Source organism: Panthera leo, chromosome A1 (genome assembly GCF_018350215.1).
Source record: "Panthera leo isolate Ple1 chromosome A1, P.leo_Ple1_pat1.1, whole genome shotgun sequence".
In the NCBI taxonomy this organism is placed as follows: Eukaryota; Metazoa; Chordata; class Mammalia; order Carnivora; family Felidae; genus Panthera; species Panthera leo.
Genome location: NC_056679.1, coordinates 161,395,348 through 161,414,605, shown reverse-complemented (window position 1 = coordinate 161,414,605; position 19,258 = coordinate 161,395,348). Strand labels below are relative to the sequence as shown.

Here is a 19,258-nt window from a genome sequence, read left to right as displayed (position 1 = left end):
TCTCCCCATCTCTACCCCTCCCATGTTCACACTCTGTGTCTGTCTCTCTCAAAAATAAATAAACATTAAAAAAAAAACCATTAAGGCTCTCTTTTATTACCTTTTATTATTACTTTTATCATTTAAATAATGACAAAGATTGCATAGTACCCTTTAAATGGATAAAGTACAGACTAAACGTAACATTACCAATTTTTATCTAAAATAACCATTAGTACTTTCACATACTCTTATATTCTATTTACTTTGAATACTCTTAGTGTTTATTCTGATAATATGTTTCACAGTGAAAGTAGTGTCTTAGGAATTAGAACTATTTTCAAATTGGTAACTGAATAAGACCTTCTTAATGAGTGTTTCTGGTTAAATACTTATATATCAAATCTGCTTTCTAATTCTGATATAGTGATGTTAATATGAAAAAAATATTTTGTGGTCAAGTAACATTGAGCACAAATGTAATGAAGACATATATATTAAATTTAATGAAGCAGAATAGAAGTAGCTAAGAAGCAAATTTAGGGTTTTAAAAATTACATACTTGAAAAAATAGAGGTTAGAATGGGAGAGAGCCAAAGCATAAGACTCTTAAAAACTGGGAACAAACTGAGGGTTGACTGGGGGGGGTGGGAGGGAGGGAAGGGTAGGTGATGGGCATTGAAGAAGGCATCTTTTGGGATGAGCACTGGGTGTTGTATGGAAACCAATGTGACAATAAATGACATACATTAAAAAAAATTACATACTTGATAAAAATGACTAAAACAGCCTTGAAGTGATGTAAGTGCCAGCTTTTAGAAGCTGCTACCAAGCCTGTTAAACTGTCCTGTAGTGTACATCATTATAAAATACTACTGGTTATTTTAATGTTTGGTGGAAATCAAATAGAATAGCAAGAAAGTATTGTTCCCATTTGTTGTACATTGTTTTAAACTGTTTTGGGGACTGGTTATGAGTATTTGTTTCCAATATTCTTCTTCGAGGAAAAAGGGACTTTTTAGTCAGTATATGCTGATTCCTCAACAGTTTTTCTATGCAAGAGGGCTGAAACATCCTACACAACACTTAAAAACTGACATTTGCTTTTTTAGTTTTGTGATTTATTTGTGCAAAAAATTTTAGTAACCAAACATAAGAAATCACCTCTCATTTACAAAATTAGGATATCAATAGTAAATTCAAGAGAAGTTATATTAACCAAGTTGCTCAAGTTATTTTTTTTCCCATTCATATATTTTCCCAATTTCACCATATTAATATTAATGTTTAAAGTACTACATATGAGGACACTGCTGGATAACTCCACAATATCCACTGGAACACAAATGATAATTCCTACCTAATAATGGTACTTCCATTTTCCTTCCCAGGAGTTTAGTTTAGAAATGGCCACATGACCAGTGATATGGAAAGCAAAAACAAAAACAACCTTATTTAGAATTTATGGGGAAACTTTTCTCATTCCTAAGAAAGGGATACAAGAGAGCAAGTCGCTAACTTCCACTGAAAGTGCCATTCTAGATATTATTGTAGAAACTGCTGGCACTGTCCTATTATCAGCCTGAAAATAAAGCCAACACATGAAGATATGCAGAACCAAGAGGACTGCAAAGAAAAGAAGCCACAGCCTTAATGTACTGTGTCCAGAGTTAACCCTGTGACATACTATTATGTGAAATAATAAATTGCCTTGAATAAATTTAGATGAAACCATATATTGGCAGTTTCATATGGTTCCATCTAATACAAAGAAACAGTGAAAATAACTACCCCAAATCCTACCAACAACAAACATTAAAATTCTGATGTATTAAAAACCAAAGTAAAACACTCCTCTCAGAAAGAGCTGAGTACAAAAAGATAGTTTGAGGCTGTGATAAAATGCTAAGCAAGGAAATTCATTTGCCTCTCTGGAAATAACTTGCTTCCTGTTATTTTGTGGATAGAATCTGGAAAATAAAGAGGAACTAATTTTAGAAAGAACTTAAACAATGAAGGCAGCATCAGTAAGAGCTGATCCCACAAGAATTACTAGCAGTTATACTCTAAGACTAATATGATTCTGCACTGCAGTTGGCAAAGTAGGCATATCATAATATTTACATTCCTTATTTTTAGGGTCCTCGTTTGCAAAATAAAGAGTAATAGCAAGTGCTGATATAAAAGACAGAATGAAGAGAATTTAGAATTATTCTCTTTATTATAAAGGTATAAATCAAGTAAATATTTAAAAAATGGAATTAGGTTACAGCAGGAAGAGAAACCTATTATTTAAACTCTCTGAGACTCAAACATCCTAATCTTTAAAATAAGACCAATGTGAGAGTGGGGGGTGGCGGTGCCTGGGTGGCTCAGTCTGTTAAGCCTTGGACTTCAGCTCAGGTCATGATCTCATGGTTTATGGGTTTGAGCCCCACATCAGGCTCTGCACTATCAGCTCAAAGCTTGGAGCCTGCTTCGGATTCTGAGTCTCCCTCTCTCCCTGTCCCTCCCCCGCTTGTGCTCTCTTTCTCAAAAAATAAATAAACATTAAAAAAAAAAAAGACCAACAGCAACTACTTTGCAAGACTGTCTTGATGATTTCATAGTACATGTAAGGAACCCAGTATAGTATCTGCTATATCCTCCACTAAAGTAGGTAAAGTAGGTACCTACTAATAAATGACTATTGTAATTGCTCCTATTGTAGTTCTCTGACCCCACTCAGTCCAGGCTCCCCACTGGGTTCATTGATAATATCCCTTATCTTATCCCTCTAAAGACATTTCTACCAATATCATCCATTCCCTTGATTTCTTCTATCATTTATACAGTAGGACTTCAGGTAAGTCTTTGGTGAAAGTCCTCTTTTAGAGCCTAAAAAGACCTTATAATACACTCTCCATAGAAGTACTGATTTTCCCTCTATATTAACTTTTTAAAAGTGTATTTGTTTGTTTTGAGAGAGCAAGAGTGCGTGGGCGGGGGAGGGGCAGAAAGAGAGAGAGAGAGAGACAGAGAGATCTCAGGAATCCCATGAACTCATGACCTGAGCCAAAATCAAGAGTTGGATCTTTGACTGAGCCACTTTGGTGCCCCTCCCCTCTTTTTAATGGGAGAAGCAAATGGTATCAACCCTGATTATCTGTTACTAAAGTCAGTCACCATAAGATCTGTATGTATCTTTCCCACAAGGTAAATATGAAATGTTGACTAAATTGATGGAATAATGCATGTTTAATTTCTAACACCAACATTAGAAGATCAGAGAGCTTTGCTCATTGAATCAGCTTCAAATGAAGTAGCAGAGTTTGGACTGTGTATCTCATTACAGACAATAATCTCTAAACTACAGAAGGTAACAGGAATATAAACACATAGCTAGTCACAAAGTAGAAAAGAAATGTGTCCACCTTCCCCAAAGTGAAAGACATTTCAAAAAAAGGGTCTGTAACTGTACAGACTATGAAAAAATTCAAAGCAGAGGTCTAAAATCAGTGTAGGTGTTATTTAAATGATGCTTAATATTGTTTGAAAAGGAATAAAAAGGGAGAATAGAATAATGGTTTGATGTTTGCTTCTTGGTGTATGGAAATATCCATCTCATTGCTCATTTTGCAAAAGTAGCTCTGGCCTAGTGAAGAACATTACCCCTGATTGTGCCAAGGTCAAAAACCAATTAGGTGAGGGGTTCCTGGGTGGCTCAGTTGTTAAGTGTCCAACTTCAGCTCAGGTCATGATCTCACAGTTTGCGAGTTCGAGCCCTGTGTTGGGCTCTGTGCTGACAGCTCAGAGCCTGGAGTCTGCCTTGGATTCTGTGTCTCCTCCTGTCTCTGCCCCTCCCATGCTCATGCTCTCTCTCTCTCTCTCTCTCTGTCTCTCAATAGTAAATTAAAACATTAAAACATTAAATTAAAACATTAAAAAAAAAAGGGTGGGGGGGCCTGGGTGGCTCAGTGGGTTAAGCCTCCGACTTCAGCTCAGGTCATGATCTCATGGTTTGTGAGTTCGAGCCCCACGTCAGGCTCTGTGCTGACAGCTCAGTACCTGGAGCCTGCTTCTGATTCTGTGTCTCCCTCTCTCTGCCCCTCCCCCCATTCACACTGTCTCTCTCTCCAAAAAAAACAAATAAACATTAAAAATTTACCAAAAAAAAACCAATTAGGGGAATCTCAAGTCTAGTCAAGATTTCTTTGTTCTGTATTCCTGGCCTACTACATTGCTAACTATATAAAGATGCTTTTTTTTTTTTTTTTTTGGTCCAATTTTGTTCACTACCATATATCCCCACAGCTTAGTAGAGTATTTGGGGACAAATGACAGGCAGTTTATCACTGCTCTTAATGAAAAAATAAATTCATGCAATTTGCTATGTCCACTGGGATGCCTTATATTTTCATGGTTAAAACTGATTTTCACACTCTTTGACTCATAATCTCAGTACTAGAAATTTACTCTGAAAATGCACATGCACAAGGTTATTCATCGTAGTATAACTTGTAATTGCAAAGTAATTAAAACTATCTAAATGTCAAAGCATAGGCAATGGATTGAATAAACCATGGTACCTACACACCATGGGGTACTATGCAGGTGTTAAAAATGAAAAATATCTTTATGAACTTATAAAGCATGACTCACAGCAGATATTACAAAGTAACAAAAAGATATAAAATATTTTATACCTTGTGTGTAAAAAAGAGGAAAGCATAAGAAATACATATTTCTGCCAACTTCTATAAAAAAAAAAACACAGGGTAGATAAACTATAAAATAATGAAACTGATTACCTAAAGGGGTGAGGTGGGGAAAATGACATGTAAAGAATATAAAAGGGAATGATATTTCTGAGTGTATGTGTGTGTATATTTTTCAAAAAAAATGTGTATAGTTTTTACTTTTGGAAGCATGTTAGTACTTTTCATATTAAAAATGCCAATGAAAATGGGAAGGGGAGGAAAAATCTGAAACAGAAAGCAAACTCAAATGACTTAAATTATATTTCAAGTGATTATGATAATCACACTAAAGAGGGGAGGAAAAGAGAACCAAGCCAAATCACGTACATATCTAACTATATACTCTGTCTTGGGCAAGATGAGGTTGTAAAGAGAGAACTAACAAACTCTAAACCTTAGCTGGCTTGTTTATCATAGTGCCATAGGTAAAGCAATTCTGAAACTATATTAATATTATTTTAGGAATAAGCAAATGAGTAAATGTGCTGATGTTGTTGGGATCCAGAACATTGTTGGAAGTCATTCTCGTGACAGAACAAAGAGAATGCAGCTATGGAAAAGGAAGAAGGCAAGAAAGAACCCAGTGCCGATAGACCAGCATGATAGAATGGGAGGTATGAAGTAATACTATGTAAAGTTTATGTATATATGTGAATACGCATGTTTATATGGGCATCCGTGTGTGTGCCCACACATTTCATAGCCCTATTGGCTGAAAGGACCAAGAAGTAAGGACACACTTTAGTAACAAAGAGCTCATTTAGGGGCCACTAACAGAAACCAAAGCTCTTTGGACAAATGGCTGATTCCATCACTAGGGCAGGATAGATACAAAATGGGCCTGGAACACCTTATTAGGCCAGAAAGTAAGGAAGTGCTTTAAAAACAATGGGAGCAAATCACAAGGACACAGAAGCCAGCTTGAAGAGGCTCCCACTGGCAAGTACAACAATGAATTATACACCACTGAAACAAGAGAAGAATCATGATTCTATACTGTCAATAGTTAGATAAATGAATGCAGAAGGAACGAGGAAAAGCTCTTGCTTACACTATAGTATCAATGCTAATTGGTAAATATGAAGGAAATGTTGAACTTGGAAAATCATTACTTTGCCACTATCACAGTGAAGATCAGATCCGGCAAGAATTAAGATGAATGACTGCTAAACCTAGGGGAAAATTTTGATAAGAATATTTTCTGGGGCGCCTGGGTGGCTCAGTCAGTTGAGCGTCCGACTTCGGCTCAGGTCATGATCTCGCGGTTTGTGAGTTCGGGCCGCGTTGGGCCCTGTGCTGACAGCTCGGAGCCTGGAGCCTGCTTCGGATTCTGTGTCTCCTTCTCTCTCTGCCCCTCCCCAACTTGTGCTCTGTCTCTCTCTGCCTATCAAAAATAAATAAATGCAAAAAAAATTAAAAAAGAAAGAATATTTTCAGGATTTTAAAATATCTTCTTGGTTGCAGTGAGGAAAAAATTGTAACATACTAGAGAAACTGGGCAAAACTTTAGATAGGTGCATCAAAATTACTACTGCTAATGAAGGAAAGAAGGACATTGTGTGTCTCCAGATATGATAGCCTGAGAAAGTACTTCAGGTAAGAATGTATAACCTGGATCTAATTACAAGGAAACATCAGAACATTAGGTAAACATAAAATGAGGGAGATGCATTTTTCTGTAGCTACACTATGAGGTAGAACACAAAAGAAGAAATGTAGTAAAATGTGTTGTTTTTATTTAAATTCTAGTTAGTTAGATATAATGTAATATTGGTTTCAGCAGTGGAAATTAGTGATTAATCACTTAGGTACAACACCCGATGCTCATCACAGCAAGTGCCCTCCTTAATACCCATCACTCACTTAGCCTATCCACTGCCTACCTTCCCTCCAGCAACCCTCAGTTTGTTCTCTACAGTTAGTTAAGAGTCTCTTAAGTAAAATGTTAACAATAGGTAAATCTAGATTTAAAAATAATAGGATATTCTGGGATGCCTGGGTGGCTCAGTCAGTTAAGCGTCTGACTTCAGCTCAGGTCATGATCTCACAGTTTGTGAGTTCGAGCCCCGCGTCGGGCTCTGTGCTGACAGCTCAGAGCCGGGAGCCTGCTTCAGATTCTGTGCCTCCCTCTCTCTCTGCCCTTCCCCCACTCTTGCTCTGTCTCCTTCTCTCAAGAATAAACATTAAAAACCATTGAAAAAAATAATAGGATATTCTTTGTACTATTTTTATTCTTAGGACTTTTCTGAAATTATTCCCAAACAAAAAGTTTTTTTTTTTTTTCCTAAAGTAGTGCATAAATATATGTTCTTGGGGAAAAAAAAATCAACATAGAAAGATATAGAAACAAAAATGAAAATGAAATGTCAACCTCCCAATCTCAACCTTTCGTCACTAGAAGTTAACCTTCACAAAGTTAGAATTTTTTTTTCTTTTTCTGTTCTGTTTTTGTTGCTCTATTGTATCCCAGGTCAGCGCTAGGCACTAAACAGTTGCTGTGTAAATTGCTTCTCAATCATTCATTTCTTGGATCAATAAATGAATGAATGAATGAATATGTAAGCACTGTTTATTTACTGTTCTCCCTACTTTAATTAAACATATCTACATTAAAGTTTTTTCTACGTCTTTTTTTTAAATAAGTGGAGTCATACATAGTAGTAAAAGATTATCACTGGGGCACCTGGGTGGCTCAGTCGGTTAAGTATCTGACTTCAGCTCAGGTCATGATCTCATACTCCGTGAGTTCAAGCCCTGCATCGGGCTTTGTGCTGACAGCTCAGAGCCTGGAGCCTGCTTCAGATTCTGTGTCTCCCCCTCCTTCTGCCCCTCCCCTGCTCATGCTTTGTCTCTCTCTGTCTCAAAAGTAAAAATAAAAACATTAAAAAAAAATAAAAATAAATAAATAAAAGATTATCACTGATAATTATAATTACCCCTGAAACATGCTTTCCTATTATTATAACCATTTCTCCCGCCTTAACTCTCCAAACACAATTTCTAAATCTGATTCCTAATACCTTTCAAAGGCTCTTGAATAATTAACTTCTTTCCATTTCTCTTCTTTCCATTTCTCTTTCCATTTCTCTACTACTGGCCACCCCATGTACTTGCACCATCTAACTGGTCTTCCTGGTTGCCTTACTCCTTATCTTACTTTTCTCCAATCTATGTAATCTTCAAAACACAACTTTGATTATGTTTCCTATTTTAAAATTTTTAAGTGGCTTTTCATAACCTGTAGAATAATTTCTCACTGATTGTCATGGATCATGATCTGCCTTTTGATTCTTTGTTCTTCCTTGCTCATCACTCTTACTTTTGCATTCAAAGCTCAAAAATTATTCACTCATTCATTTATCCTCACATAGATTGACATAGCATCTATTTAACTTCTTTTAGTTATTTTTTATTACTTTTTAAACTTTATTTTTTAGAGACAGGGAGTGAGCAATCAGGGCAGAGGGGGGTGGGGAAGGGGGAAGAGGGGAAGAGAGGAAGAGAGAGAGAGAGAGAAAGAGAGAGAGAGGATCTTAAGCAGGCTCAGCGCTCAACATGGAGCCTGACATGGGGCTCAATCTCACAATTGAGCTGAAATCAAGAGCTGGATGCTTACCTGACTGAGCCACCCAGGCACCCCAGCATCTATTTAACTTCTTTTAGATTCTTGAATACTCTAAATTCTCTTTTGCCTCTTGTGTTGTGTGCCTGCTGTTCTCTCTCCAACTCCCACCTCTACATCCACCTTTAACGTTGCTAATTTTTGCTCATTTTTCAGTACCCATTAACATATCACGTCTAACGGTTTCTGAACCATTAGTTTTTGCTTCAGTGTTCTATGTCCCTAGTACAAGTTCTCATACCACCCTGTATTTACTGTTTATGTAACTCTAATGTCTAGCTCCCTAATAGAACACAAAATTCATGACAAGTGGGCAACAAGAGTGGTGTAAGTATTAGAGAAAGGTCTGTGGTGAGGCAGGATACAAAAGATAACTACAGCTAATTACATCTCATGGAAACCATTCCCTCCTTTATATGCCTCCTATATTCCTTGGTTCTGTCCCTCTCAATCCTCAGCTCTTCTAGGCCACCTTCTCCACTACTACAAGACATACTCTTCTACAACATGAATCTGATTATCTGATTACAAACACTCCATACAACACCAATGGTTCTCCATTGACAGCAGGTTGATACCAGACTCTTTAGCAGATTATAAAACTACACATTTCCCTCAAAAAAACAAAACAAAACAAAAAAACTTGCACATTCCTATGTCCTGCCAGAGCTGATCCTCCCATCCTTACATGTATAAAAATCCAAGATTTCTGTACTCATGGTATTTGTAACTAAATCTGGACTCTAGTTTTCTTTTGCCCAAAAAATCTCCTCTCTATTCCAACATGTCTTTCCCTATTGAGGGGATTTTTTTTTACTACCTCCTTTCTTCATTCCATCTGCTTTGAAACTAAGTCCATAGCCGTTTAACTCTGCTTATCCAAACTTCTTAGGAACCATCTTAACAGTCAGCAAGAATAGATCTGAGAATAGATATCAGACCATTAGCTACACTATCAGACCACTAATACCACAATTTGCACAAAAACATGGTTTACAAATAGAATAACAGACTAAAATCAAAATAGTTTCAGAATGCAAAAAGAAAATCAAGTTTATTAATATTTCTCTTTCTTTCTCTCTCTCACGCACACACACACACACAGACTTACTACATGTTACATGTAGCAGCTGAAAGAACAAAGCTCTACAAGGAGACTTACAATGAAGATTTCTTGTGGGGATGATATTCTGTTTATACCTATTTTAGCAAAGCAATGTGCATGTGATCTATTGGTTGGGTAAAACAAAGAACTTCATTAAATAGAACTAAATAAAATCTGTTAGGATAAAAACTGCTAAATGAAATACTGTATTTTTTCTACTTTATTTTTTCACTTTACTTATCAAGAACTTGCCTCCTAATTCATGGAATGAAACTGTCCAACACTTACTTACCTTCGAGGATGATTGGCATCAAACAAAGTGTTATCATCATCCTCATCATCTTGTTCTAAAGGTGTCAACTCCATGTTTTCTATGTTAGTATCCAAAACTCCGTATCTCCTAGTCTTTCGGTTTCTTCTTCTCATCCTATTAAATAGAGCATATTAATAAATAAAAATTATTTGGATATGGCATAATGATTCTTATTTTATATGTAATTATAAACGAAAAATAAATTATCCCTCTGTTGCTGACATACGAGGCACTCAATATCAGAATGGCTACGTTTCAGAAATGGAAATGATCTACTACCTAGGATTATTTATGAAACAAAATCTATCTTAATCCTACATGTTGTGTACCATTTCTTCTGTCTGACACATTCTCTTCTCAATAAGCTTATGGTATAGACAGATAAACTTTTAAGCCTTAGTTTGGGTACCATGTTTTCACCGAAGCTTTCTATTCCAGTCTTTTCCCTACCTCCTCTATGCCTTCTTCCTATTGGGCAGGATTAGGTATTTTCTGCCCCACTAAGAAACTCTATGTGATACATGTTCAAATTCTACACTAAGTAGCTTACAAACCTGGCTGCATATTAGAATCACCTAGGGTATTTTAAAAAGCTCCACACTTAGTCCATATCTCCACATAATTAAATCAGATTTTCCAAGGAGAGGAACTAAGCATCAGTATTTTGTTAAAGTTCTCCAAGTTATTCCAGTGTGCTGAAAACCACTGTCTCAAGTCAGTGGTTCTTGAAGTGTCATTTCCTGGACCAGCAGAATCATAATCATCTAGGAATTTATTAGAAGTGTAAATCCTCATGCCCATTCAGACCTACTGAATACGAAACTTTGAACTTGGGGCCAAGAAACCTACGTTTTAACACTTCTTGTCAGTATGATACATGCTAAAGTTTCAGAACCACTGCCTTAGAGGACAGAAAATATTTTAGGGTGCTAAACATTAATCATTATTTGAATTCATATGGAAGTCTCTGACTTAGCATTGCACTCTAAGGTTTTCTGTCACATAACTTTTTCTTTTCCTTCAAATTATTTATCTCAGTTTGCATTTATATTTACTTGTGGATATGGTTATTTGAGTGTTTATTTGCCTCTCTCTTCCACTAAGTTCCAGGAGGGCAGCTATACATGCCTTGTTTGCCATTGTATTACTGCTTTGTACAGCAGTTTCTGATTGATTAAGACACTCTTAAATACTTGAGGGTCTGAATGATACATTCTAGCTCAGTGATCCAAATCTGATCCTACAATCAATGCCTAAGTCACCTCCAATGCAATAACCTCAAATCCATACACAAGAAAATATGTTTTACACAAGTTTTTATGGGAGGTTAAAAACAAAACAGAAGATATTTCAGTAACAACATATATGTTTATGCTTCTGGGTCATTTTATATGATGTAGTAAGTGTAAAAAGATATACTATGACTACAGTGCCAACTGGGAAGAGCTATACAAGCCTCTGTAAAGATGGCAGTGGATCCCCTGAGAGACAAACTGTCTCACACATACATACATACTCAAGAAATATTTGACTCTTATGAAGCATCAAGCATTGTGCTAGCTTCTGAGGGTAAAGTACCCGGTCTCAGTGATGAAAATTTAGAAAATACTACTAAATCTGGACAAAAACCAAGAAAAGATCCACCAGTCACTGCCTATAGATCTATCTATATGCCTACCCAAACATGTTGGAACAGGAAACAAGAAGTTTCAGTATAGTATTTAAAACTACAAATGCAACCAATGTAAGAGTTAATACTAATGTTAAAACTAATAAATAAAATAAAATAAAATAAAATAAAATAAAATAAAATAAAATAAAATAAAATAAAATAAAAATAGAAAAAAGTAAAAATAGCAGTAAGTAGTATAAGCTAGTCTTTTATATGGCAAGAAACTAAATGGTTAGGTTGTTAAATTAGTAAGCACATCCATGTGTGCATGTCTGTATGTATGTATATGTGTGCAAGCACATTCATACACACTCACACCCATGTAGAGATCAGAAATCTAAACTTTTTCTGCAAAGGATCATATAGTAAATATTATAGACTCTGTAGCAATCACATACAGTCACTTGTCACATATTCACCTTAATTTTTTGCTGTTGTTACTTTGGTTTTTTACAACCCTTTAAAAATGTAAAGAAAGAAAAAAAATCTTGACTGATAGGTCTTAAAAAAATAGATCAAGAAACCACATGTGACTGATGGGCCATAGTTTACCAACCTGTGATTTAGACTAATAAAGGTATTCACAGAAAAACTAAGAAAATAAAAGTACTGATCCCGGAAATAGGAAAAGCACAAGGGAGATACACCTAACTAATGGTTCTTTTAAACTACATAATTCAATAACCTTTGTCATGCATTCCTTTGGTTTCAAAAAGTGAATACACAAGAGTAAGTGAAGGGATGTGGCAGTGTAAGTTAAGGATATTCAGAGTTAGAATTTCTCCTCTTCCCTTTTGCCAGTCTTTCACTCAATTTTCTAAATCATGTGGCTTTTCAAACATTCTGGCATTTTCACTAAACAAAGAAGAAATTAATGTCAAGTGAATTATTTTTGATCCTTCCAGGTCATATATTATTTGTCAAAGAGTCAATACGGCAATAACCTAGTCATAGTCGGTCACAGGATACCTTGGCAAGTCTTAAAAAAGGGAATGATACAAACGTAGACCTTAAGGACTTGAAATTTTATCTCAGCTGACACTCCACTCCCAAGGTCTTCATTGTTTCTTGAATGAATCTTTCAGTGAGTGGCTGAACTAATCTGGCTAATCATGCTATTTTCTATACTTTGTATAGTGTAAATGTTTGACTATATTGGTATGAGTGAGCACTCTGTTACTTATTTTAGCTTGCACTGTCTTTTATCATTTATATAAATGCTGTCTTCCAAACATGAATCTAAGTTCTTTAAAAACAAGAACCTACAGAGAAACTACATTGTTAGGCACCCAATAAACAGGGGAATGCTGTTCAATTTAAGTGAAGTTAGCATCTTGGGGCACCTGGCTGGCTCATTCGGTTAAAGCATCTGGCTCTTAGGCTCAGGGCATCATCTTATGGTTTATGAGATCGAGCCCTGTGTCAGGCTCTGTGCTGACAGCAGGAGAGAATTTAAAGAATGAAGCTTAATTTAATAGAATTTAAAGTTGAAATGCAATTTCTCAAAAAGAAAAAAAAAAAAAGTCCTAAGTCTAAAGATCTAGGCACTGATGGCTACATGGCTGTGATAGTAACATGGGTATAAAAACACCAAATATATCCACATGCAGTGATTTTTCTCAGGGAAGGTCAAAAACACTTGTAAACCTTTAAGTTATTGGGCCAATTTAATAAGCCATCTACTTAAAATAATAAATATTGAACATAAAATACAAAACACAAAATAAACGTACACATTTTAACTAAAAAGGCTACTTTTATCTTAATATGCAGTGTACCTTAGTCTTAAACAAAAGTATAAGGGGGCTTTAAAATTCATGTAATTTTAACAGCTATGGTTCTTTTGTCACAATTGAATGTTTTCTTTAAGCTCATGACATCCCATCTTGTCTACATGTACTGGTAATTACATAAATCTATAGTTACACTTTTCTATTAAACATAGTAAATGCATATTGCAACCTGAAAAAAAAATGTTGGCTCTCAATTAACAAAAAAAAATAAGGACTTTATAAATGTATAGAGGAAAATATAGAAGATTAAAAGGGCAAAAGAAAATAGCTATATGGTTGATTATATTGAATGATATTCACTCATCACATGGAATGCACAGGTAAATGATCTTGAGATCCCTTCTAGGTAGTCAAGTTAATAGCTAACCAATATAGTTTGCAAATTCTTCAAAATTTTATTTTACTAAGGTTGGTAGGAATTATTTCCATTTAAATAACATGTAAAAGCTACAGTACAAAAATAAAACTAAACTACTAAAGTAAGCTTGATAAAATTTTATGTAAAAATGTATGAGGCTACATAAAATAAACACAACAGAATAAAACTCCATTTCATTTTACTACTCTATGAAAGAGAGAAAACTGATCAATGTAACTCGCAGTACCCATCTGGTCTTATTCTTTTTGTGTTCTTTTAAATGAAAGCCTGTAGGTATTAAGTATGGAATAATGTAAGTAATATTACTTAATTTCTTCCAAAGCATATTCAAAACTAAACTGAGGAATATATCATCTACTGGATATTTTATACATAGAAACATCTCTATATGAGAGACACAATGATTAAACTGAGTAATTTTTAAAATTTTTTTCTGGGGCGCCTGGGTGACTCAGTCGGTTGAGCAACCGAGTTCAGCTCAGGTCATGATCTTATGGTTTGTGGGTTCGAGCCCCATGTTGGGGTCTGTGCTGACAGCTCGGAGCCTGGAGCCTGCTTCAGATTCTGTATCTCCCTCTCTCTCTCTGCCCCTCTGTCTCAGAAATAAACATTAAAATTTTTTTTTAATTTAATGTTTATTTTTGAGAGAGAGAGAAAGGGTGGGAGGGAGGGGCAAAGAGAGAGGGAGACACAGGATCTGAAGCAGACCCCAAGTTCTGAGTTGTCAACCAGAGCCAATGCAGGGCTCAAACTCACAAACCGCAAGATGATGACCTGAGCCCAAGTCAGATGCTTAACCGAATGAGCCACCCAGGTGCCCAAGCAGAGTAATTTTTTTTTTCTTTTTAGTTTTTTTATACGTTTATTTATTTTTTAGAGACAGAGGGAGACAGAGCATGAGCCGAGGAGGGGCAGAGAGAAAGGGAAACAAAGAATCCGAAGCAGGCTCCAGGCTGTGAGCTGTCAGCACAGAGCCCGACGCTGGGCTCTAACTCATGGACCATGAGATCATGACCTGAGCCAAAGTCAGATACTTAACCGAGTGAGCCACCTAGGCGCACCAGCAAGCAGAGTAATTCCTAATAAGTAAATGTACAACTACTACAAAATTTTTGACTTGACTATTTTTGGCAAAAAAGTAAATCAGTGACCAAGAATGATTTTGAAACAGATTACTTTGCCATTGTAACATAATACAAATAAAAATTAGTGAGCCACAATTTTAGCCGCCTATGATTTATCAAGAAATCCAACTCAATTGGATATATAACATATTATAAAAATACTTTTATCTGACCTGTCTCTCATTTCCATATCCCATTGCCAAAACCGAATCCATCAGTTATCACTTCAAGTTCTTCAAGAAGTAGACACCAACAAGAGATAAGACTATGTTATGGCTTGAACTGTGTCTCCAAATTCATATGTTGAAATCCTAACTCCTAGATCCTGAGAACGTGACTTTATTTGAAGATAGAGTCTTAACTAGTCAATTAAGTTAAAGTCATTTAGAATGGGCCCTAATCCAGTGTGACTATTGTCAAAAAAAAAAAAAGAAAAAAAAAAGAAAAGAAAGAAAGAAAGAAAAGAGAACAAAGAAGATGAAATTTGGAGATAGACTTCCAAGTGAAGATGAAGAGTCAAGGAGAGAAATCTGGAACAACCTTCCATATATTAATCTGCTCAGGCTGCCATAATGAAATACCATAAAATTAATTGCTTAAACAATGGAAATTTATTTGTTACTTAATTTTAGAGTCATCAAGGTATGAGCAAGGTAGGTTTCATTCTGAGGCTTCTTCTCTTGGCTTGTGGGCAGCTGCTATTTCACTGTGTGCCCACATGATCTCTTCTTTGTGTGTACAGGGAGAGAGCCCTTGTATCTCTTCCTTTTCTTATAAGATGCACCTGCCCTTTTGGATGAGGGCACTGTCCTTACGACCTCATTTTACTTTTATCCCATCTTCAAATACAGTCACATATGAATTTGGGGGGTAAATAAACATTCAGTTCAGAATATTCCCTCATAGCCTTCAGAAGGATCCAAGTCTGTTAATTAATAGAGTAGAGGAGATTTATTAGGGGGAAGGCCTCTGAAGGACAGATGGAGAGAATAGGAGATCCTACAAAGGTTAATGCAGGCCTTATACCTGTGCAAGAGAGTGGAAAAGAAGCATAATTGGTTAGGAAGAGCAGTAGACAATAATGCAATTATGAGAAAGCTTTGACCAGGACAATGGGATGTCCTCACACAAAGGCTGCCCATTAGAGGAGGGAGTCCTCTGTTAATCAGGATGGCCAGATTTAGCCACAGTCAGTCACTGGCTGGAAAAGGCCTAAGAATTACAGCTCTGGCATGGATGCAATGATGGATCCAAAGCTGTGGCAGCTGGAAGTTGTTGGTCAACTATGCTTCGTACAGCAGGGTCTCTTAAAGGGAAGTCTATTCAGTGTAGCTTCATGGCTGTCACAATCACAAAGTCCTGTGATTGTACTTCCTGAGAATTACTGAAATCCACTTACGGTCTTCACCACTGCTATCACCAATTGCCTTGACTATTAAAATAGTTTAATAACCATAGCACTATCTACTCTGGCCACCCACTAACCTTCCCTCCATTTTCTAAAATCTCCAACAATTTCCTTTAGCTTAGCAGTGATGATTGTGTAATACGGCCTATAAAGTCCAACAAAGCATGGCTCCTAACTTACCTTGCTAGCCTCACCTTGCTGTTTACTCTACATTCTGCTTCACCTTCTGCACCCGATCCACAAAGCCTTCTAACTCATTCCCATATAATGGCCATATGTGCTCTGTCATTGGCCTCATACTCTTCCCCACACACCACACTATTGCTGAGTTAATGCCTATTCATGTTTCAGCTCCAGCTCAGTTATCACTACCTTAGAGAAGTCTTCCTTAATCTGCCTAACTAGGTCATACATAAACACCCAGTACTGGCTTCCATAGCACCCCTGGTACATGTCCTTTAAAGTATTTATTCATGATATACTTGTATACTCTTTTGTGTAAACTATTTGTGTTCCCTACTAGATTTAATTTCAGGGGAGCAGGAAGTTAATTTGTTTTTGCTCACCGTGATAACCACAGCACACAGGGAATGGCATAAAGCAGATGCCTACTATCCGTCAAACTAAAATATATGGATTCACATATATATTGCATTTTCTATGTGTACCAACAAAACCTACAATTTTATATGTTAATCATCACCTCTGGGGTAAGAGAAGCCTGAAAAGAACATCATCTCCAAAATTATACCAAAACCTATAGGAGTTAGCCAATTGTTAAATCAGAATACACATAACAGCCTTCTGGCTCAGAGGGGGGAAAAAAAGGACTAGAATAATTAAACATATCAAACATGCACTCACTCCAGGACTTCTTAGATACTCATTTAGGGTGTTTTAAGTTGAGTCCGGGTGCTTCTCATACGCTATCCAAACAAGAACCACTAGTATTCAGCTTGCAACCTGTACTGAGTAGTTTCATTTTCACCTTTTGGGTATGTAAAATTACCATGTTGTAATGTGTAGTTATGCTTCATTTAGATTCTAAATAACTGAAGTTTATCCATTCAAAGCCATACTGACTTTTTCCTTATTTTCTTTTAAATTCTCAGCATTCTACATGGAGATATATCCAATGCTAACAATATCTCTACCCTATTATACAGGATAAAATGAGCTAATTCTACTATTTTAGATGTCTCAATATTATTATGATTATTCCATTTTGCTGTAAAACAATAATGCTCTCAGGAGCAATTGACCCCATGTTGAAGTTCTCAGACTATGGTGCTTTTTAAAAATTCTTTTGGCTTCCTTTCATAATTATAATTGGGTCCTCTCTATTGGCCTATCAGCTACCAAGCTCTGTCACTATCATGACCTTGACCAAGTGCAGCACTAAATAGAAGATTCCCTCAACAAAGTATCCTGCCATTCTTTATCTCCAGTAAAATGTTCACTGCTAACACCTAAAAGTTAAAAAAGATCAAATGCATGTTCAGGTATGTTTAGGATACTGCACTGTTTTCTCTGATAGATCTTTTCTCACCCAGCTCCCTGTAATTTAGCACATACAATCAGTTCCTGTGTTTAGACTTGTCTCCTATTTTATGTTATAATGGTAGATAGCCCCAGGTGAAGTAAATCCTAAATAAGTATCATATAGCTTAGCTAGGACATGTCCTGTAGTAGTGCATAGCACATAGCTCCCTTGTTCATTTCTTGCCTTGGTCTTTACATGGATATCCTAGTGTTCTTTTCCTGGTACTAAAACTTGGGATGTGAGGCTTGATAAATTCTTCTGACCTCCACTTCTAAGAATTCAGCATGGAATTATTCCCCAACTAACTTTAAAGTACTATTTACAACTCAGCATTTCCAAAGTTCATCCTATTTCACCTTCCACTCTAAGACCAACCCCTCTAGTGGATTTCTCTTACAATCTCCTCAGCTCCCACCCTGTCTCTAATAATCTTGCCAGCCCTAACGTCTTGCTGATCATAGGTATTTTAGGTCAAATACTACATGTATAAAGAATGGTGTGAAGAGGTATCAAACAACAGAGTAAAAACCCCAAAATATATTACAATTACAACTCTAGACATACAAAATCACTAATAAGGTTACCATTTACCCGGTCTGCACATATGACAGGCAGTGAGCTACGCAGCTTACAAGAATTACCTGATATAATCCTCACAACAATCCTATAAGTACCTTCATTTTATACATAGAAAAGCAGGGCTTGGAAAAAATTAAACTTGAGATAGTAAATGGTAGAGCTAGGATTCAAACACAGGCAATTTGGCTCCTGAGTCTGGGATCTTAAAACATTAAGCAAGACTGTCTTCCTAATGAATCAAAGTAATTTTAAACAAGGTCACAAAATCAGTTACCAAAACAGTCTTCTGATCCCTAATATAATTATCTCACACTATACCAAAATGAACATATTATTTTAGTGAACTGCATTTTCTGGTTCATCCTTTTGCAGTAAAACTAATAACCCAGTAGCTACTTGCATTAACAAGTACATTTATGTTTTGGTAAGGCCATCTCTTAGTTCTGATCACAGAAACAGAATCTGCTTTTTGCTTATCCAAAAGGAAACCCTACTTTGCTTTAACAGAATCATGATTTGGTTTACAGAGCAATTGGGCCCAGCCCTAAGAGATACATAATGATCATAATAATTGGTGTAAACCTATCATGGAAATATAATTTTCCTTTTGCCAGTCATTGTTTAGGGCTGAGCAGATAAAGCAGTTCAGACAAATGAGATAGAAGGGGATGACTCTAGCAGTGTGGTTTCTGGGAAAGGCCCCCTTCTTTTTTGTGTTTGAAACACTACTGTGTGAGAACAGAATGCTTAAAGCTGAGGTAGCCATCTTATGAAGAGACAAGGATGGAAAAACCCAGAATTCTTGATGCTATCACAAAATCACAGAACCATGTCTGAGCCTTGTTCATATTCATGACAAGCAAATAACACCACCACCAAAATATGTCCTTATTTTAAAGTCACTTTTAACTGGCATTTTATTACCTACAGGTAAAAACCTCCTAACTGATCAGGGCACCTAGCATCTTAGCTTCTCTGAGATGGGCTGCCAATCTTCCATAA

General features: G+C 36.3%; 1 protein-coding gene across 2 annotated transcripts in view; it reads right to left on the bottom strand.

Moving 5' to 3' along the window:
- Window positions 1-19,258, bottom strand: part of FAM174A (family with sequence similarity 174 member A) — a 37,302-nt gene that overhangs the window by 4,364 nt on the left and 13,680 nt on the right. The window contains exon 2 of one of the 2 annotated variants that reach the window (XM_042944407.1): window positions 9,738-9,872. In XM_042944407.1, coding sequence (XP_042800341.1) covers window positions 9,738-9,872 — 135 coding nt within the window. Of the gene's footprint in view, window positions 1-9,733; window positions 9,873-19,258 lie in introns of those variants that run through there. The other variant, XM_042944417.1, reaches the window with a different exon arrangement.